Source organism: Planococcus citri, chromosome 4 (genome assembly GCF_950023065.1).
Source record: "Planococcus citri chromosome 4, ihPlaCitr1.1, whole genome shotgun sequence".
Lineage (NCBI taxonomy): Eukaryota > Metazoa > Arthropoda > Insecta > Hemiptera > Pseudococcidae > Planococcus > Planococcus citri.
Genome location: NC_088680.1, coordinates 54,933,995 through 54,956,510, shown reverse-complemented (window position 1 = coordinate 54,956,510; position 22,516 = coordinate 54,933,995). Strand labels below are relative to the sequence as shown.

Sequence of the window (22,516 nt, the reverse complement as noted above, 5' to 3'; positions counted from 1 at the left end):
AATTGTCGTCAGAGGGATTTTTGTACACGTAGAATCTATTTCTGGTGTCGATACTACTCCAAAGTTCAAAGTTTAAAAGATAGTGATACTTTTGAAGAAAAAGACGAGCTTTCAAGTTCTAGAATGCGATATGGAGAGAAATAAATGGCATGGTTGTAATCAGCGATGCCTAATTAATAATAAACAACTCTTCGTTCAATTTATTAGCTTTTTTAATTAAAGCACAGAACGTGAAGTTAAAAAGTTCAACTTTGCCATTTAAATGAGACATATTATGTACCAATGAAATTATATATTTCAATGAAGACAAATGAGATCATTAACGAATTACAATCCAATACTTAACATCGATAATTAATTTTCTTGTTTAAAATATCACAGAAAACGAAACTGAGGAAATACAATATAGCTAAAACTTTTTGGCGATTCCGATTGAATAACTCTTAGTTTACACATAAAATAGTAGTCCCTACTCCACATGTACAAATGAATTTCGTTCAACTTTGCCCATTAAATGGTATGGTACATAAGTATGCATTTATACATTTTCATCAAAGACAAATAAGATCATATTATAAATAGCTAGGTATGGTATCACAAAGACGAAACACGTTGAACACAACAGCAAACTTTGGCGATTTCAATCGAATAATTCTTAGTTTAAAAATTAAAAAATAAAAAAAAACACATAAAATAGTCCCTACTCCATACAAAAAAATTTCTCGATAAAATCAAAATGCAGACGATTTTTATTTCTCGTTTAAAGATAATAAATGCAACATTTCGTTTCTCTCACGCGATCTTCAGTTGCAATTCTTTACTCTGTACCTTCTCAACGAATGCTCGCTTTGGAGATCTCGAAGACATGAAAAACTAAACAAAATTGACAGACGATAGCTAAAACTTCAAAAAAATGGGTAAAATTAAATAATTTAAAAACAAAAAATATACGAATAATAAATTATACAAACAACTGAATTCGATGCACGCCGATTTCTCAAAAATAAAAAATAATTGCGATTGGAACTGCGAAAAACCACATTCATATAATGTTTAACGATAAATACGACGTTTCATTTCCCTTGAGAATGCCATCTCCAATAGCTTCTTAATCTTATTTCGAGCTCTTTTCGATTCGATATACCAATCAATTAATTTCATCGCCGTATTTGATCGTTTGTTGACCATCATACTCTTCAATTTATCGATGGCCTCAGGTAAAGAAATGATTTTCCTTTTGAATTCTGCTGCTAAATCGGCAGGCACACCATCGGCAATAATTCTAGGCAGGATACAGTCCTTCGAGACAAAATGATTCACGCACATTCGCAAACCTTTACCCGACAATAGTAAATTCTTTTTATACTCGGTAACGATTTCTGGATACGATGACCGGAGTGGAACCAGCAAAGCATTCATGTCTTTCAAATTTCCGGTAGAATAGAACTCCAAACACCAATCATCGAGAAGCTTCATATTCTTGGACAACATTTCACGCAGGAATTGCGTCGATGAAGTACCAGTAATTGAGAAGCCAAAATCCAATAGTTTAACGAGCTTTTGAAAGTTACAAATGGTTATCATTATTTGACAGTCTATGTTGAAATCAGGCCTTTTGGAAAGAGATTGCTTGAAATCGGTCGATGCTGCAGCATCGAGAAGACATAAGTTCAACAGTCTGTCAAGCGATTTCAAGTTACTGCCACTTATTAATTCTACACAGCATTTAATGAAATACGGTTTTTTCGTAATTTCTCGTTGTTTGATGTCGACACAAGCGTGATATGAGTATAACACCGATGATACGAAAGTGAGACCTGATTCCGTGCACTTGTACCAGGTCAACCAATTCAATAGGTGTTCGATGAAGTCGTAATTTCCGTAATCTACTTGTCGTAATATATAATGTTTTGAGCCATCTGGAGCAGAGTTCCAAATTTCCGTTAAAACCGAGGCTTCCGAATGGACGGATATCAGCCGGCTGAATAAGTTGACGAAGTAATCTTGAGTAATCAAATCTCGAAATTCGTACCACGCTGCAATTGCAACTTCTTCGTTATCACGTTCGGACTCCGCGTAATTGCAAATGATATCGATAATTTTTTTCTCGAACACAGAAACACGTTGAGATTCGTTCAACTTCATTAGTACTAATTTTTGAAAACGTAAACCAAATTCATCGATCAAACGAACAGCTGTGGTAATTTGTTGCTCGGTATTCAAACGATCGAAAAAGTACTCGATCGCTGCCCAGTTAACTGCATGTCTTTCTCCTCTTATTAATTCTTCAATAAGATAAAAATTTTCATCTCCTCTTCTTTTCAATTTTTTATCACAGCTACGAGCCCAATACACACTGAGATGACTCCAATACCCTTCTGCATGACTAGAAGGAAGGTCGTTCATCTCCAACATGGGCCAAATATTCTTTATTTCTCTTTGCAGGCAATATGCACTTGCTAAATGAAACTTCTGCGCATTGGTCAATTCGTCAGATTTTAATAAATTTCGAGCTGTTTCTACGAGATTGATTCTCCCATTGGGATACCACATGATACGGTCGACGTGTAGATATGAATTTAAATCGGTACTTTCAAAATAATCATAATATGTTCCGATAATAGCAGCTTGGAAGTGGCGAGCCCAGTTGATGACGTTATTATTTACTCGTTTGACATATAACTTGATGAAATTGACGAACAACTTGGGTATAGGTAACGCGTCTATCCATTCGGATACTTGGTCGATCAACGAATCTTGCCATGTTTCGTATTCTGTGACCATTCCTGGTATTTCGATGGTGGCATGATTCCATAAAGCGATTGCCACGTTCACGGTGGATATTTCTTGCAACGTAGGCACCGAGGTTGGTCTCTCTGGAACAATAAAGTAAATCGAATCTATCGATTAGACCCCACTCGAGAGAAATTAGCAATTTCAGATGGATTTGAAAGCTCGAACAATGGATTAATGATTCAACTTACCTTCTACTTCACCACGATCTGTATATTCGGATTCCCATTTAAAAAGATAACAACTGAAGCCCCGACGATTGAAACAATCATAAGAGGGTTGCATAGTTGACTCGAATGGTGAACTTATTTACCTAAATTAAATTTGATGTTTTACTTAATTTACTTCACTAGTTCACAAGAAAATCACACACGTAAAACGACCGACATTGAGGGAATGTTTACCATTATACCTGATATCATCGCCTGTTATCAAAATGAACACGCTGCAGCATGCAGATAAAAAATAAACATTCACATTCAACAATACAACATCAAGACACACTGGACGATGGGAGAAGTGGAGAGGCGCATTCCGTTTCATGGGGATTCCTATTCGTACCAGAAAATTATTTCATCTCTGTCCAAGTGGAAGAGTGAATAGGTATGTGGAATTTTTTTCTTATTTTTTTTTATCACATTGTGTATATTTTCAAGCTTTTGAACAGCGTTGAAAGCGCATTTTAATTTTTAAATGATGAAGAATGTACCTAGGGTCGTTTTTCATAAGCTCGAGTGCTCGACACAAGATTGATTTAAAAAAAAAAAAATCGTTTGAATAAAGTACTCAAAATCAGCGACACAGATATTAAGTCGATTTTGCATCAAATCACAAGAAAGTGTTAAAAAAGTAACGGATAAACTAAGTAGGTACACATACTCTTCAAATTATCGGCAAAATATGTGACGAACTGACGATGTCTCGACATGAAAATATGCTTGACGGTAAATTTTGCTCGATTTTATACCAATAATGTTCAAGAATAGGTAAATTTTTTACACTGAAAAAAAAAATGATGAAAAGGAAAATTATTGGCTTAAACTCGACTTAAAATTTGAGCCAACTCGGTCCTATTTCTTTTTTCAAGATTGTGTCTAGGTGGTTCAGGTGGTTTGATGGGCACCGCTTTCAATTTTAGACCAAGGTACCTAAAAATAATGTAGTCATGTTCTTTTTTATAGAACATAAAATACTGTATCTTATGAAATTTTCTTCACAGTTTTGTGATAAATTATTAGTAGAAAGTCGTGTAAATTTATTTACATGTAAGAAGTACGAAATTTTGGTACTAGAATTTAGGGCGTAAAAATAATAAACGATTGTGATAGCTGGGACACTCCTTGGTTTACAGAGGGAGAGCCCAGTGCTATTCAGCATATAGTTAAGCCCAGGGAACCCAAACTCTACTGATGACCTTACGAAAGTACATCGAACAGCAAAGGTGACGAAACACCGCATAAATGATCGTAGACCGCAAATGAAAGTGTTCAGCTTTATTGTATAAATCTCTGATATAAAACCGAATCGATATATTACAAAAAAGACACACTAATCATTATAAAAAGACACTTGCAATGACGATTGCAAGTGGAAGCTCTGAAATGCATCCGTACCGGAACACCAGTGAAAAAAATACTTAACGTTTGTAACGTCTCTAACGGCGGAGTGGCTATACTCGAACTAGTCCGATAGAGTGCACTACTTAGTCAGTGCTGCCACTCCGAGGGAACACATCTTCCCTTTAGGTGGAAGCTGTGGGCGCATCCCCTACCGTCACATATGCCCCGCTTCCATTTGAACAGCGTGGACATCGGAGATGCTGGAACATTGAAGCCAAAAAACTGGCCAACGGACAACGGACGGGAGGGCCCATCTGCCCCGCTTCATATGAACCCGCAGCTTCCAGATGTTAAACTGGCTGGGTCCATCGGAATCCGATTTCAGCCTCCAACTGCTGATTTTAAAACGTCTCTGCTAATTTTTCACGGCACCAGCGACTTAAAATTACCTTAGATGCGAACATTTTCTCAAATAAATTATTTACATTCACATCTTAGTCGCTAAGTGTCACAACAATTCACAAACACATAAATATTTACATAAACAACAGAGAAAGTACAAAGTTCCAAAAATAAATCGAAATCCGTAATTACGCAAGTAGCTATAAGAGATGATTGAAAACCATTCCAAAACAAGGCTCCAGTACTCGAGAATAATAACAGGTATGTTGAATCACATTGAGTTCACATTGAGTTTGCTTCTTTCTCAATACTCGATCTAATTTTCATTTTTCTCTGTTATCTGCAAGCTGATATTTTCGTCAAGTTGGAGTTAGACGATACTGGAGCTGGAAACTGCTTTATTTCATCTCTACTACAGTAAGTACTCCGTTGACTAAATCGTTTTCGCGAACTCTGCTCTCGTGTAGTTTCTTATTGGAGCCGCGTTACTGTCCCAGACAGCTAGCCATACGTCGCTATGTTCACACACAGCTGGGAATGTTTACGTTACTCCCACTGACAGCTGGGACGATGCTATTTTCCCAGACAGCTGGCCGGAACTGACTTTTTGCGCGTTTTCGAGTCGCATTTTCTCTGATTTTTCTGCAACCAAAAAACTTCTCGTGCCTGTTTTGATTTTTTATCGAACGAAGTTTCAAGCCTCTCTGATTTCTGGAACTCGCTCACACGGTTTTCAACTTCTCTGTTTGATGATAAAAAAGTATTTACAATAAAACAATTCTATAACTAAGTCAAAATTACACTAAAAATAAATTAGTCATAAATTAACCATAAAAAAATTTGCTCCTAGTGCAATTTTTCATAAATAAATCAACAATGTAAAAAATAACCAAATTGTACCACTAATTAGGAGCTAAGCGCAATACAGTAATACGATTCGAACTATTCACTATGCTTTCAAGTTGGCGAATGAAAGTTCCAACTGTTGTGCATCAAAAGTTCTGGCAATAGATTAGTTTGCACAAAATGGCGTTTTTAGAGATAAACTTTTACGTAGTTACAGTTATCTAAGTTACAATCTTATCTCTAACGTTGCACTCGGATGTTAGAATATAATTACACTAGTCTACATAAAAGTAGTTGACCTTGAAAGTTTTCAAAGCTTCAAAACTCGCTTACTTCGTCGTTGAAACGATAACAATTGAAAGCTTGAACAAAATATGCTCTCTCAAAATCATCAAGCATCTCTAGCTGAATAAAATTCAAGGTCTTTTTTCGTTTTCTATTTCTCTGATTTCCAAGGTCATCCGGTGCATTTCGAGTATGCAAGTTCGAACTTTCGAGATTGGTAGGTACCTGCTTAGCTTTAGAACGCGTTTCGTACCTCTCCCGCGCCGCCTCTCTCCTCTCCTTGTACTTTTTCTTATCAGGAAACGTTTGTTCAAGGCAATCTTCGAGCTTTCGCTCTTCGGAGGGGGGGAGCTTTCTGCGTAATCTCTTCTTTATTTCTCGGAACTCTGCATCGTGCTTTGAAATCTCTTTTTTAGGCATCTCTGATTGGCAAGTTTGGTGAATTTTTTCCAGGGTTTTTTCAGGTTGTTTTCGCGAACCTCTGGGCAAATACTCTGGATCCTTGGGGTCGTCGACCTCCTCCTCATCCTCGCTTTCCTCTTCCAACTTCTCTGTTTGCTCGATGGTTTTCTGCTTTGAATAATCTCTGATTTTTTCCACCAAGTCTCTGTTATCGAATTTTGATCTCTGCTTCAAATCATTTTTTAACTCCTCCAGCTGGTTTTTGTTAAGATATGACGTCATTTGGCGAGTGTTAACAATTTGCTCGTCAGTAGGGTCAGCCACGTTTTTGACCATGTAACAATTGCTACCAACGTGCTGTTCTACTGTATAAGGACCATAGCGTTTTTGAAATAGCTTTTTGGACAAGCCTTTTTCATACGAAGACAAGCGGTGTGATGTTAACATGACCAATTCACCATTTTCAAAAATAGTGGGGGGCCCATGTAGCTTGTTGAATGCAACTTCGTTATTAATTCTCTGCTGCATTCTTTTTTCGCGAATAAAATTCACCAAGGCCTGTTGGTCAGTCATACTGTCAATATTTTCATCAATGACTTCTTGGGTATAAACTGCCTTTCTGGCCAGCTTGTCTGCTACGAAATTATTATGGTCATATTTTCTCGCTCTGACGTGTCTTAACTCGAACTCCTTGAATTTTTTGGACAGTTCAATGACCTGCTGGAAAGCTGCTTTATGATGAACTGGTTTTTTGTTCGAATTTTTCCAGTTATTTTCAATCCACCTTTTTGAGTTGTGGTTTACTGCAGTTACTAGGTAGTTGGAATCGGAAAATACTTTGAGCTTCTCTACCTCATTTTTTAAGGCAATTTCCATCGCTTTGATCAACGCAATAATTTCAGCCAAATTGTTGGAATTTTTATAATCAGGGTGCACGACTCGTTCGGAAATGTTGAAATCTCCACTGGGTGTCCAACTGATTCCGATACCCGCGATAGCTTCGTCAGTGCCATTTTGAGAACAAGCACCGTCTACTGCTACCCATACAAATCCTTTCTTATCAATAATGAGCTTTTTGGGGTCCATTTTTATTTTTAGAGCTTCTTCTGATGTTATTGATGGAACATTGTTGGCACGTTGCTCTTCTCGTAACTTTCTCAACTCGAATTTGGCATTTATGCCAATACTTGGCACTGGCAAATCCTGAGCTAAATCATCTCTGATTCCCCAAGCTTCATTTGGCTTCACTCCAAACTCCATTGGCGTATTGTTGATCTCATTTTCAACTTGCTTGGCATATTTGTGCCAGCCATGGTGAGTGTAATCGAAGTTCTCTGCTGACTGATTTATCTTGACTCTCAGTCTATCGCCAATTATTCTCATTGTTCTTTCCACTAAGCTTGATTGTGGATTATATTTGGTAGTGTGACCAACTTTCACACCGTAGGATTTGAGTAGGTCATTCCAAGCATCGCTCACGAATTGAGTACCATTATCAGTAATGACTTTACGCACTTTGTGCCCCAGTTTCTTGATTTCTTCGAGGATTTCTTTCATCGCTTTAGAAACCTCTTCTTTGGTAGCCACAATCAGGGTTTTTAGCCAAACTTTGGCAGTGAATACACATTTCACAACTAACATGTATTTTGGATCACTGGCCTTGTTAGCAATTTGTCCAATTAGGTCAGCTGATAGTACATCTGCTATGCCATAAGCTTCAATTTGAGCATACTCTAACTTCTTCTTCTGCCCAAAGTTCTTATTATGTTTGCAATCGAGGCATTCGCTTGTGGCCAATTTGGCAGATTTTGGTACATTCGGCGAATAGTACATGCGTCGAAAAATAGCATCGATTTTGGCAGCTCCTACATGGCCGTATTCCTCATGTAGGTACATTATGGTATCTTTATACAACTCATCTGGCATACATGGCACTTTTGAGCCATCTTCTCTGATTCGATGAAGTACTCTGACACCTTCTTCTTCTTCCAAAATGACATATTTTTTCTCAAGCTGTCTCTTCGCTTTTCTCTGCTTTGAAGTCATGTCCAGTTCTTCAGCTTGAAGTCTTCGTATGACCTTGGACCAATTTTCATCTCTGTTTTGGTACAAGTCCAGCCTCTTCAGACAGTCTACCAACTGTTCTTTTACTAGGTCTTTGTAAACAACACCAAGTGGCACCATTCTGGTCCAGTTCGTTTCATATAGGGTCAGCTCAGGTGCCTGCATCTCCCACCATTTACCAACTCTTTTTGGCAAATCATAAACCAAATCATGGCAATTAAAATGGGTAATCCATGCTGCTGCTTTGCGGTGTATTTGAGCCAAAGTATTAAATCTGTGCACAATTGACATGATATCTTTTCTAATATGCACTTTGTAACCATGAAGCCACATTTCGAGTTTTTTTAATGCATTCGCCAACGAGTACATTTCTTTCTCTATTATGGTGTACTTCTTCTGATGGTCTTTGAATGTGTTGCTCACAAATAAAATCACATGATCGGTGCCATCTTCTCCTTTTTGGTAAACTACAGCGTTCATGGCATCATGTGTAAAACTGGTCTCAAGATAAAAATCTTGCCCCTCGATCGGAGATGCCAGCTCAAACTTCTTCCGGTACTCAGTTTCCAACTTCTCTAATGCATTCTGCTGTTCTTCTCCCCACTTGAAGTTCTCTTTTCGTGTGACTTCATAAAGTGGCACTGCTAACTGCTGGTAATCTGCTATGAAGCGCTTATAAAATCCAACAATTCCCAAAAATGCCATTACATCTTTTTCATTTTTGAGTTTGAATTCACCTTTCTTGTTGGTGTGCTTGGCTTTGAATTGATCAAGCTTTTCGAGTTTTTTATTCTGCTTCAATATTCTGCCAGGCTGGAGCTGGAATCCCAGATGGTTTATCTTACTCTTGAAAAACTTTGACTTCCTTGGATTAAGCCTAAGTCCATTATCTCTGATAATCTTGAGTGTGTCAACAAGTAGCTCCATTATCTCTTCGAAAGTTGCAGCTTTGAGCAGCACATCGTCAACATACTTAGTCCTGCCTTTTTTTGCTGGCATAATTGTGTTCATCATTTTCACAAACAATGCAGATGACACCTTCAATCCATATGGCACTCTGATAAATTGGTGGACTTCCCCGTCAACAATGAAAGCACAATACTTCCTACATGCTTCATGTAACACCATCTGCCAAAATCCTGCCACAAAATCCAAGCAGCAGTAAATTTTGGCACGTCCATCTGTCGTTATAATTCTATCAAGCAAACCAGCCTCATTGTAATCATTTTCGAGTATTGGATTTAATTCCATTGGATTGAGGCATAATCTCACGTCGCCATTTTTCTTAATATTGACAACCAATGCATTGATGTATGGTGAACTGGAAGGTTCGACAATCTTTTTTGCAACCATCACTCTGAGAGCTTCTCTCACAAGTGGCATCTGCTTATTCGAAGGAGTGTACTTAGGACCGTGAAATCTCTTGATGTTTTTAGGATCTTTAAATCTCAGCTTCATTGGTGGTCCTACCCATTTTCCTGGGTACTTGCTGAATATACAGGCAAACTCTCTAAGTATGTCAAATGCTTTTTTAGCCTGTTTCTTCGTAATGGTTTCTTCATTAACAGCTTGCTCCAAATCTGCTCGCAGTGTTTCCAAAAATATCTCTGGTCCATCATCCACATCCTCAGGCTCTTCTGCCTGGTACTTATCAGCAGTGTTGGCTTTTTTCGAGATGCGATCAATTTGCTCAACATTCTTTTTCTTTACTCTGATTCGCCTGAGTGTAATTTTTTCTCTGTACTCCTGCTCTGACATAAATTTCAACGTCTCTATTTTCTCCTCTCCTGGAGGGCAGCAGGTAGCTTGTTGGTTTTCCACATCAGGTTTTATTCCAAGCACTTTCATGGTTTTTGTGCCAATGATGAATATTTGGTTGCATCCTTTCAAGATGTAAAATGGAATTTTGAGCTCGCAATCTCCAAATTTGAGCTTCAGCACAATGACATAACGATACAACTCTACTTTTGAATCATCTGCCAAGTTACACACTATAGGTCTTTTCAGCATGATGTACTCAACATTGTCATAGTGATCTCTGAGTAGGATGTTGGCTGTTTCCTCTGATACTACGTTGGGAGTGGCACCTGTGTCGAGTTGAGCCGGATAGGCGGTGCCATTTACAGTTAGTGGTACTACACATGTATCGAATTTATCTTTTTCTCTGAGAATCTGCTCTCTGACTCGAGCCTCAATTTCTTCTCTGCGCAGCGGTGGTTTCGGCGTAACAGGTGTTCTGAGCGAGTTCAACGAACTTTCGAGAGTCGGTTGCGCACCCTGCGCGTCTTCGGGGATATGCGTTGCCCCATTCACGTGATTAACATTAATTTTAATCGTCTCTGATGCCCCAGCAGGGCCTACAGGTGTTTCTAGCGTCTCTGATAAGTTTCGTTCCTCACCGGGAGGGGAGGAGATTCCTATCTTGTTGAGTAGCTTGTGGAGTGTCTGAGGTTTGATGAATTTTTTTAGCTTCTCTATTTTTTTAACAGCATCAGCGACTTCTTTTTCAATATTTTTAGGATTCTCTGCTTTTTTCTTCTCTATCAGGGTCTTTTTTCTGATAATTTCGTATTGCAACCCATCTTCTTCTGTTACAACTTCTCTGCTCTCCTGAGTTTCAGCGCCATCTTGATCAGTGATGATTTCAGGAGGTGTTTTCTTATGCCAATCATAGTTGTACATTTTATCCATTTCCTGAATCAACTCTGTTTTGCGTGCAAATCTTGGATAATATCTACCATTTTTCTTGCTTAAATGGAATTTGTGCATCACTGGTATCATGTTGTAATGTTCATCCACTCTGAACTGACGCATAGCTTGATTTTGTTGGTCTCTTTTTAAGTCCAAAAATACCGCAGCAGGGGTCCACCAAAACGACACAATATCATCTTCAAGTGACTCCAGCGCTCGTCTATATGCAAAGTATCTGTCCAGCGAAACTGGATTACTTGCAGCAACTTTTGGCTTAACCAGTGGAAACAATAAAATAATCTTCGTGAAGCCTTTCTTTTTTAACATCTCTAATATCTGCGACGCATAATTCTTCATAGCTTGTGAACTCATGTCAGAGTAGTTCAGCTCTTATTGAGCCAACGATACAATAGCTTTTTTCTTCGTAAAGTTGGCAGCTTTGGCAGCTTTTAACAGGTCACTGATGTTGAGTTGTTCTTTGAGGTAAGGCTGAGAAATTTCAGGCCTTCGTCGTGGTATTACATTCGCTAAAAATACAGCGAGTGAGTCTCCAATTAACTCAAATTCATCTTGCGGTAGCTCATGGAAATTCTCCACTTGTGCTAAATTGCACGCGTCAGCTACTCGTTTCCCGACGGCATACCTGTTGAGTCGATGGACCCCTCTGGTGATGTAGGGGGGGTCTGTTCGTCTGAAACTTCAGTCTCTGATTGCGTTTCTTCTTTTCCTGTGACTGAATTCACTTGATGAGCATTTTCTTTGTTAGGCTTTTTATACCTAGGCTCATCTTTCTTCTCTTTCTGGCCAGTTTTCATCGTCTCTGATTTGGGCTGGTTTCTATACTTGTCATACGATTTTTTCTGCTGATCAGTTGTGCGCTCATTTTTGCTCTCACTGTTGTTGTTGCGAGAATTGTACGAATTAGAGCGCCTATCATTGCCACCAAAACTCGCTCGACGATTTTCAGACCTCTGTTGAGTGTTTCGAGCCTGAGTAGGTCTTTCAGGTTCAGCTGGTCTCTGGGCAAACTCCTCCACTCGAGTCATCGCGTTCAGCCTTTTCTCAAAAATGTTGATATCTTGAAGTTCAATCTCAGTAAAGCGAGGTCTGAGACTGGATGTTAGCTTGTAATAAATCATCATTATTATGTCTTCGAATGGCGAGTTGGTGGTTTTCAGAACTTTCAACCAAATCATTAACTCAGAGCACTGAGTGGTGGATGACGTTTTGCACACTGACATATTCCTGAAGTGATTTCTTGCTTCATTCTGCCTCTGTGGACTCCAAGCGCAATCAATGAAATCCTTTCTGAGTTGATAATAATCAGTGCTGTTTTCCTGAAGATCTTTCCAGGGTGCCATATGTATCAGCTTATCATCGATAAGCACCATCAGAGCATCGCAATATTGACTTTGAGATACCTGATATGGCTGCATACGTCTCTCGAAGCGGTGAATGAAGTTGTAAACTTGGTACTTATTTTCTTCTGAATAACTAACACCAAATTCGCGCAATCTATCAGGCCTAATGTTGGTATTGGTACCGCCAAACTGGATTCGATAATTCAGCCTACGCTCTGGGGGGTGGTTTTGCTGCTCACGCTCAGCCTGAAGCCATCTTGGATCAATTTCAGGCTCTCGATCATCGTTGCGTCGACTGTTTCGATCATCTCTGTTGCCATTGTTGTTATTGGCATTGTAATTGCGATTACTGTTGTTATTATAATCGCTACTTCTTCGATCATCGCCACTACGATTATTTCGATCATCTCTGTTATCGCGATCGCGACTGTTGTAGCTGTCGCGTCGATCACGACGATCACTGTGATTACTGCTGCCGTTGCCGTCTCGCCTATCGCGGCTATCTCTGCTTTCGCGTCGATCGCTGCTGCCTCGGCTGTCGAGGCTGTCGCGTCGCGGTGTGTTACTTCGCGAACGCGATCTACGGGATCTAGAATCTCTCCAAGATGATCTGTTTCGATTACCGTTACTCGGAGTGCGATGTCTATTGTTGTCGAAGTTGTTATTGTTCGAATTCGAGTTGCCCCTGGAGGGGGCAGGGGATCTAGATCGATCATTTGAGTCCCTTCTTCCTCGGAAGAGACCCGCTCCTTTACTGGTATTTGCACCGCTGCGACTGGCGGTGTTACCAACGATATTACTATTCACGTTGTGCACAACTGGTGGCACAACAGGGGGCTGGTAGGGAGGTTCATCCGGTTCGTGGAGATTTTCGATAAATCCATCCACGTGATCTTTCCATTCAAAATATGCAGCACGTTCTTCTTCCATATTCTCAATGAACTCAACATGTTGTAATTGCATCTGATATAATAGGCCACCTTGGTACATATTTCTTTCCTTCATTTTATTCATAATGAGGACGTGAGATGTGAGTACTCTATCGGTGGTTTCTTTGTAAGCTTTAAAATTTGCTTTCGTCTCTGATTTCAAATTTTCGATTTTTTTATCACTTTCTCTTTTCAACTCTGATTTCATAATCGCCATTTGAGCACGCAGCTCAAGATATAGGTTACCTACATCCTCTCTGGTTTTTGAGATGGCTTTTTCAGAATCAATGACTCGTTGAGCAATAACTTTATCGTTGCTATCATGATTATCAGCAGATGAATAGGCCCACTTATGGAAAATTAGTTCCTCCTCTGTTAAAGTTTTCGGAAACAATTCTTCTGGCCTTTTTTCAATTTTTATTTCAATTTTTTTATCGAAATTTACCGGATCAAAATTGCAAATTTGAGCCATTTTGGACTCTGCTATATTTTTCATGTACTTATCCGACCGGGAAAGTTCACCTTCAAGTTCATAGTCAGGTTCATAGTGTAAAATCGACGCCTCAGGGATTTCTTCACCTGACGGTTGTGCACCGTTTCCAGCTTTCGCTTCATCTGCACCGCTTGCGTCGATCTCATCTTGATCATTATTCAGGAAAAATAAATCGCCTTCTTCGAGTGCTTCTTGATACTCGATCGAATCAATTTTTATTTCAGCACTGCGCCATTCTCTTCTCTGATCTAAAATATTCTCGTGCAATCTGCGCAATAATTTTCGATCCTTCATTTTAGGCTTGATTTTCGGCGTAGCTTGAATTCCCAATTGATTCCGGCGTTGAATATCAGCATTCTTCGCAGCATTTCTACTCGAACGTCGTAACTGCTGATTGTGAGTATTTTGATTTTTACAGCTTTCATGGTTTGTATTACTCTGATTTTGGAAACCATCGCTATCGTAATCCCTGTTATTTATTTCAGGTCTCAATTCGGTAACACGTGCATCCTGACTGACCAATGGAAAGCTGGATCTACGTGCATTGTCAATTCCAGGATTCGGAGAATTTCGATCAGCCGTCATCTCAAATAATCGTCGCATTCGATCAGGTAAGTGATCCAAAAATTCCTCTGATAAATATTCCGGTAACCGCATCGGCATGTCGAAGCTTTGTATTGTCTCTGTTAGGTACGTAACGTGGTACAAGCTTGCAACGAGCTTTCAACGCTTGACCTTGAACTTTGGCACGAGCTTGTTCAACTGTGCTCGGATTTTCCAAACCAAAGCTTGTCGAACTTGGTACGAAAGCTCTAATAACGCGATTTTTCGGCACTTTTTCGCGATTCTTTCGAGAAATAAACTCTCACGTACCTTTTTAACGAACGTTGCAGTCGCCTAGTTGACTGATTGACACGATGTGGTCGCCTGGTTGACCAATTTTCGCCTTAGTCGCCTGGTTGACCAAATTTGACCGGAATTCTGGGGTTTGTAAGAACTCTGATAAGTAAAAAACTCTGGTTGGAATACGCGATTCCGCCTGTACTAGGTACAGTTTGCCTCTCTCGAGAGCAGTAATAGCGGTTAGGCTAGAGGTTAGGCTAGAGGTCGCGATACCTCGTGACTTTGCCCTAATTTTGTGACACAAAAAGTGCACTGAAAAGCCCTGGGTACAGTTTACCACGTTTAGGGCGCCAAATATGTGATAGCTGGGACACTCCTTGGTTTACAGAGGGAGAGCCCAGTGCTATTCAGCATATAGTTAAGCCCAGGGAACCCAAACTCTACTGATGACCTTACGAAAGTACATCGAACAGCAAAGGTGACGAAACACCGCATAAATGATCGTAGACCGCAAATGAAAGTGTTCAGCTTTATTGTATAAATCTCTGATATAAAACCGAATCGATATATTACAAAAAAGACACACTAATCATTATAAAAAGACACTTGCAATGACGATTGCAAGTGGAAGCTCTGAAATGCATCCGTACCGGAACACCAGTGAAAAAATACTTAACGTTTGTAACGTCTCTAACGGCGGAGTGGCTATACTCTAACTAGTCCGATAGAGTGCACTACTTAGTCAGTGCTGCCACTCCGAGGGAACACATCTTCCCTTTAGGTGGAAGCTGTGGGCGCATCCCCTACCGTCACACGATACTCTGTACGTCGAGTTTAAAAATATTAAACGGAATTTGAGTCAGGTAATAGCCAATACGAAGTAATTGACTTTATTAATTAATTAAATATAAAAGGTTCGATCAATACGATCTAATTAAATTTAAATAAATCTAAATAATTATCATTAATCAGTCAATCAAATAATCGAGGTTGCAGGTCCGGAGTTCTGGCATGGCTAGGCTTGGCTGGATAATAAGCGACCTGTAAAAATAATCGCTTTTGAGTACACACACGTACTACTCATCTATCAAGCAAGACTCGTATCTATCATTTATGACTAAACCCATAATTAAGGTATTTGCATATTAACCACCCAAAAGATCAAAAAGACTACCGTCTCAGGCCACGCCATCTCGGCCATGGACCAACTGTGGGGATGCTTCGGACCCGAGTGCCAATAATTGACCCGTGGTTCACCCATCAGTGTCAGTATAATGGAATGATCCTTAACGGTCAACTAGCAATGTCATACCACAGACACTTTAGTTGCCGAACCCAGATTTATCCGCGAGGCCACATCGTCGCCTGTATGGCTCGTCACACATACTGCATAGTGGTACCTCGATGAGTCCCCCGCAGGGTATAGACTCACTGACAAAACGTACAATGCGCGTAATAATTGGGGACCACTGTACTAATCATAATCACATAATCACTGTACTAATCATAATCATTGGGCTAATGCAATAAAACATATCTATGTACATCGTACCTACAATGTAACAAGATATCACTGAGATAATTAAAGCAATGCAATAAAACATACCTACGGGCATCGTACTTACAATGCACGTAGGTATCACACAAATAATTAAAGCAGGCCATAATATGCTAAACAAAAACAAGTATTCATGTATCAGTGTACTCAGTAAGATAACTTACGTATTCTCGTAATACGAATCAAAATCGTCAATACACAATACAGCACCAGGGCAGGTATAGGTTAGGCAACCAGGAAAACAGCAGGACACGCGCAAGCACTTGGCTATCCGATATTTTACGTATTCACATAATAGTATTCGTAATCGGCAATATAGCACGGAGAAGGTTTGTCTCAAGCGACCAGAAAAATAGCGACAACACCCTCAATTACGTATTTGCGTAATATTATTTGTAATCGACAATTTAGCACGGAAAAGGTATATCTCAGGCGACCAGATAAATAGGGACAACACACGCAAGCACTTTACCAACGGTTAATTTACGTATTCGCGTAATATTAATCGATAATCTGCAACACACAATACAACACCGAAACAGGTATAGATTAGGCGACCAGGTAACTAGCAGCACACGAGCAGGCACCTTACCAACGGCACAGTCTAACATCAACTAAGATCTCTGTGCTTTGCCAAAACTGTTGCTGGTACATGTTTGTACCAAATGAGTGGGAGAACCTTTGTCCCCCACTCACCCTGGTCTCTAAACTAACCCTTCGGTAATATATTTAACCACCGGGAGGACCGGCAATGGAATGTAGAAGGAATGTGTATGTGTGTATCTGTCACCACAGCAAAAACCAACAAGGCACACTCTCAACCAGTTGCATAGGTGTGAGAGAGAAAAGAGACAGGAAAGAGAGAGAGAGAAAGCGCGAGCCAAGAAGCCAGTATATTAAGAAGCATCTTGCTTCTTAGAAAAACAACCCAAACGTCAACGGGTGATATAATTAGATGCACCCTCCGAAAAGTGTACATGTATCTATACCTGTACACAGGTTCGCGCTTCACACATACCCAGACTCGCGTTCGCCACTTTCTCTTTTAGCTCCGCGAACCAATACGCGACTAGGGGTTGCCAATATGCGACAGGGGTCGCTAAACGCATCGAGACGATGCACACAACAAACGAAAAAAAAAAAAATATATCTTACATTCGGCCAAACTGACAACTCACCTTGTCCTCAAGGTGCTGATAATTCAATCTGAATCTTTATCGGATGGAAGGACAACACCGTCTTCATCACTGTCTGCATCGGAATCATCTGACAGCACAGCTGGATCCCTCCACTGCTTCACCTTATCCACCGCCACTACTTGATCATAATTAGTTCGCCTCGTTGACCTCGTAGTACCCTCCATGTCACTGACTCTATAACGATCATTTGACAAGACCTCAGTCACAACCATAGGACCACTAAACGGATGCAAGAGTTTACGACTCGTGCCAGTAGCAGGAATTTGCTTCTCGACAAGCACTAAATCACCCAATTTATACTTGATTGGTGATTTACGATGTTGATCAAAGTACTTCTTCTGGGTACTTTGGGCTTCAGCAATCTTCTGATGCGCAGCTTCTCTCATACTATAGATGTCGATAATAGATGATGCAGCCAAGGAGATTTCATCTTTCAACACGGTGTCTGAACCTTTACGAGGCGCGTAACCATACAATAGTTCGCTCGGCGATTTGCCAGTGGATTTGTTCACGATGTTGTTAATGGAAAACTGGGTGTTCATTAACTGTTGGTCCCAGCGGTCTTCTTCCAACGTTGTTGCCATTAGAGCGCTTAAGATGGAACGGTTTAGGCGCTCTACTTGACCGTTCGCTCTTGGAGTAGCCACGGCATTCTTAATGTGAGAAATGTTATTCTGGATACAAAAATTCTTGAACTTCTTCGATGTAAATGAGCTACCTTGGTCAGAGATGATAATTTGGGGTGCACCGTAGGTAGCGCAAACGTGCATAAGAACTTCGATGACGTACTTGACCTTTGTAGATTTCATGGCTCTTAAGATGCAAAATTTTGTGAACGCATCAATGACAGCTAAGAGATATGCATTCTTGTGCTTCGACTTCGGAAATGGACCAAGATGATCAATATGTACCATATGAAACGGTGTATTCGGTTTCGGAATCGGATTAAGAAACCCTTCAGGTTTACCGGCTTTTCGCTTCGAAAATAGGCAGGCAATGCAGCACTTGATGTAGTTCTCAACATACTGCTTCATTGATGGAAACCAGTAGTGGTTGCATAAACGTTGCAAAGTCTTCTCAAGTCCAAAATGACCCATTTCGTCGTGAGCAGCTTTGACCACTTGCTGTCTCATACCATGTGGGACCACCCACAATAAGCCACATGCAGTAATGCGATAGACACGACCATCTCGGAGTGCGTAGTTTTTGAATATCGATTTTTCAGCATCGGTAGTTGGAGTTTTCAGAAGAACGGCTCGAATTTCTTTAATTCGATCATCAGTAAGTTGACCAGAGAGTACCCAATCAGCAACAGTGATTCTCATAATGCTCTCTGTAGGTACAGGGTTACAACTTAATGCGTCGGCATGCTTCAATCGGTTACCAGGTCGATATTTCACGGTGAAGGTGTACTCTTGAAGTTGTAACCACCACCTGGCAATACGAGGTAGTACATCTTTCTTTTCACTGGTAGCTCGGAGTGCATTGCAGTCTGTTATGACGGTGAAATTGATTCCCAACAGGTAACAGCGGAATTTCTTTAGGCTCTCGACAACAGCTAGGGTTTCCAACTCGTATGAATGATATTTGTTCTCGGTATCAGATGTCTGTCTGCTATAATAAGCTACTGGGTGTAGTCTTCCTTCATGCATTTGGATCAGAATACCACCAAGACCTAAGGCACTTGCATCTGTATGGACTTCAGTTTCGGATGCTGGATCATAGATGACCAATACTGGGCGCTCGACCAACGCCTGCTGTAGGTTTCGGAAAGCTTCTTCTTCAGCTTTTCCCCACTTCCAGGGTACAGTTTTCCTAGTGAGGTTGGTAAGAGGTTTAGCGATGGTAGCGTAATTTTGAACGAAGTGTCGGAAGTAACCAGTCAAACCAATGAACTGACGGATGTTATGCGCACTGGCAGGAACAGGGAAGTCTTTGATGGCTTTGACCTTCTCTTGACCAGGTTTGATGGTTCCATTGTCAATTTCAAAACCCAAAAAGCTGACCGTCTTGGTAAGGAAATGGCATTTCTCAAGGTTGAGAGTAAGACCTTCTTCTCTTAAGAGCTCGAGAACTTTATGAAGTGAGTCTAGGCATTCTGTGACAGTTTTTGCGTGCAGTAAGATGTCATCTAGGTAGACAGCAGCAATATCACGTACAGATTTTAGAATTCGACTCATTAGACGTTGGAATGCGCGAGGTGCGTTGGTTAAGCCAAAGGGCATTCTGTTGAACTCAAATTCGCCGAAAGGTGTGACAAAAGCGGTGTACTTCTTTGATTTCTCAGCAACTTGAAATTGATAGTAGCCAGACTTCAGGTCCAGACTGCAGAAAATGACAGCACCAGTTAATCGATCGAGTTGATCATCAATTCGAGGTAGAGGATAATTCTCTTTGACGGTGAGGGAGTTCAGCTTTCAATATTCGATGCACATTCGTTGCTCGTTGTTTTTCTTTCGGACCAGCAGACAAGGTGAAGAGTAGTTTGAAGTGGATTCACGAATGATGTCATTTTTGAGTAGGTCACCAACTAGGTTACGGAGTACTTCGTGCTCAGAATTGGACATATGATAAGGTCGATAGGTGAAAGGGACATCGTTGGTCAGCTCGATTTCCAACTCAGCTGACTTGGAACAACCAATCGTGGAATTGTCGGATGAAAAACAGTCACGAAATTCATTGAGTAAGTTAAGCAGCTCTTCTCGCTCATTTTCTGAAACTGGGCCTACCTTAACATCACTCAAGTTGATTGGTGGCAGGTCATTGGTAGAAATTCGCGATACCTTCTCGATGTCTTCATCGTTGCTTTCAACACATGGCCAACCACGTGCAACAATTTGACCACACTTGACTTTAATTGGATTCGTAGATAAATTGATGAGGGGTAGAACGCTTTGTTGTTCTTCACGGATGCATAAAATACTTCTAGGAACACAACTCTCTTTCCCCTCTTCAGCTCTTAGGCTTGCTTCGATGAAAACGTCTTCAGAACTAGAATCGGAGACAATCGGTATGTTGCTAACATGCTCAGGAGGTATGATGACTTCTTTCGCAGATCTCAACACAATTTTTCTCACTTCTGGATCACGATTGATGGTCATTAAATCATTTTCCTTTTTATGTAGGAAACGAAGAGTGGTTGAATCTTTCACAACGAGTACATCAGGTAACTCTGTGAAATTTTGACCAATTAGAAGGGGAGCATCTTGCTCACAGTCTCGCACTACATGTGTGGTGATAACAGCTGTGACGTCGTCAATTTGAACGGTGAATGATGTACCACCCAGGCTACCAGTGTTGTCATAACGAAATTTTTTTTTCGTTACGTTATATCGTTTCGTTTCAGATTTGTGAAATTTTTTGTTACGTTACTTTTCCGTTATTTCGTTGCACAGATAATTCCGTTACGTTATGTTTTTCGTTTAACGTTATTACATCATTTTGTTTTTCCGTTATTTCGTTTCGTTTTTTGTTATAGCACAAAAATGCCCAAATTGGGGGTTTCTCTGAAAAAAACTGAAAAAAGTACAAGGTTGGTCAGTATACCTAAAGTGTACCTTCATTTCTCAGTAACTTTATGCAATTTCATTATTTTCATTCCAACTTTTAAGCACTTTTCTCTATTTTTGCAACATTTTTTTAATAGGTGAACTTTTATGTCAATTGAGCCACTTTATGCAAAGTCAAAAATGAGCCCTTTTCTACAAAGTTTGTTCAAAATTCCGTTAAAAGGAGGAAAAATTTAAAATTTGAAAAAAAGAGTCTTACCCAGGGATGGAAACCGTAACCGAAATTTTTAACCGAAATGAATTTTAACCGCTAAAATGATGAAAAATCTGTAACCAAAACCATTACCGTAACCAAAATTGAAGATCACATTTTTTTTAACCATAACCTTAACCAAAATTATTGGTATTAATTTTTTTAACCATAACTGTAACCGACTCATTTTATTTCGGTTACGGTTATTTTTTTGGGAAAAATTTTCACTATTTTTCTTTTGAAAATTGGCACTTAACATGACTTTTTAAATTTTAATTAAAATTTTTTGCAATTTTTTAATAACAAATTAAACTGAGAAGACTTTTCTTGGAAATTTGCGTCTTGGAAATTTGAGTCCCTTAATCTCTTTTCATCTGTGTTGAACCAAATCACATACCCATTTATAGGCAAATGATGATGTTGATTGCAAATTGTCACTTGGGGGAGGGGGGGGTACACTCCTCCGGGAAATTGACAAAATTTCGAGATATTTGTCGCAAAAGTTTACGATTTTGGATTTTTTTAAAATTTGAGATTAGTAAAAACATCATGTATTTTTCCACTTCATTGCTTTGGATTTGGAATTCCCCCTTTGTACCTAGTTGATTCAGAAGGTTGAACTTAACCTTTTCACTGCTACGAGCCACTATAGTGGCTTTTAAAAAATTTGCCTGTCATGCTACGAGCCACTATAGTGGCTTTCAAATTGGACTCGATTTTTTTTTAGTTTTTAATTTTTTTTATGAAAAATATATCATTTTTAATGAACTAGTATCCTTACTGACACCTAAATACACGAAATTGAATGAAAATAAACCCTCCTGTACCCTTGCATGCGCCAAAGAACAAAAAAAATTTGGTTGAATTTCGTGTTTGGTCATTTTTTGTACCCTAACTTAGCACAGAGGGTATTTTTCCTCGTTTCATCATGTCAAAACTTGTCAACATCGCGCTCTCTGGTATTTCTTGCTTCCATACGTTAGGTGATTCTGTCGTCCATAGTTCGCCCCTGTGTTGATAATTTTTTTCATTTTTTTTTTGATTTTTTTGATTTTTTCCTCCGTTTGTGGGTTATTCTTAACTTAGCACAGGGGGTGTGCAAAATCATTCCTAACTTAGCAGTGTAAAGGACTTACAACAGGATTAAATTTTCAAAGTAGACAAAGTTTTGAGTAATTCTTTGCAAAAATTGATGATTTTCAATTTTTTTTTGAATTTGAGTTCATTTTGTAAAAACATCATGTTCCATTCCCTCCCTTTGAGCAATTTTGCTGGAAGCTCCACCTCAGCTCAAAAAATGGTGACATTCGATTGGGTGGGATGGGGGGC

At 39.7% G+C, this 22,516-nt stretch overlaps 1 protein-coding gene across 1 annotated transcript; it reads right to left on the bottom strand.

Moving 5' to 3' along the window:
* Positions 1-272: 272 nt before the first annotated feature.
* LOC135846035 (uncharacterized) lies at positions 273-7,183 on the bottom strand. The gene is made up of 2 exons (XM_065364988.1): positions 2,985-7,183; positions 273-2,876 (listed from the first exon to the last, which is right to left on the bottom strand). The coding sequence occupies exons 1-2, from the start codon at positions 3,076-3,078 to the stop codon at positions 1,054-1,056; spliced, it is 1,917 nt and encodes a 638-aa protein (XP_065221060.1). The 5' UTR covers positions 3,079-7,183; the 3' UTR covers positions 273-1,053.
* Between the last annotated feature and the right edge of the window lie 15,333 nt (positions 7,184-22,516).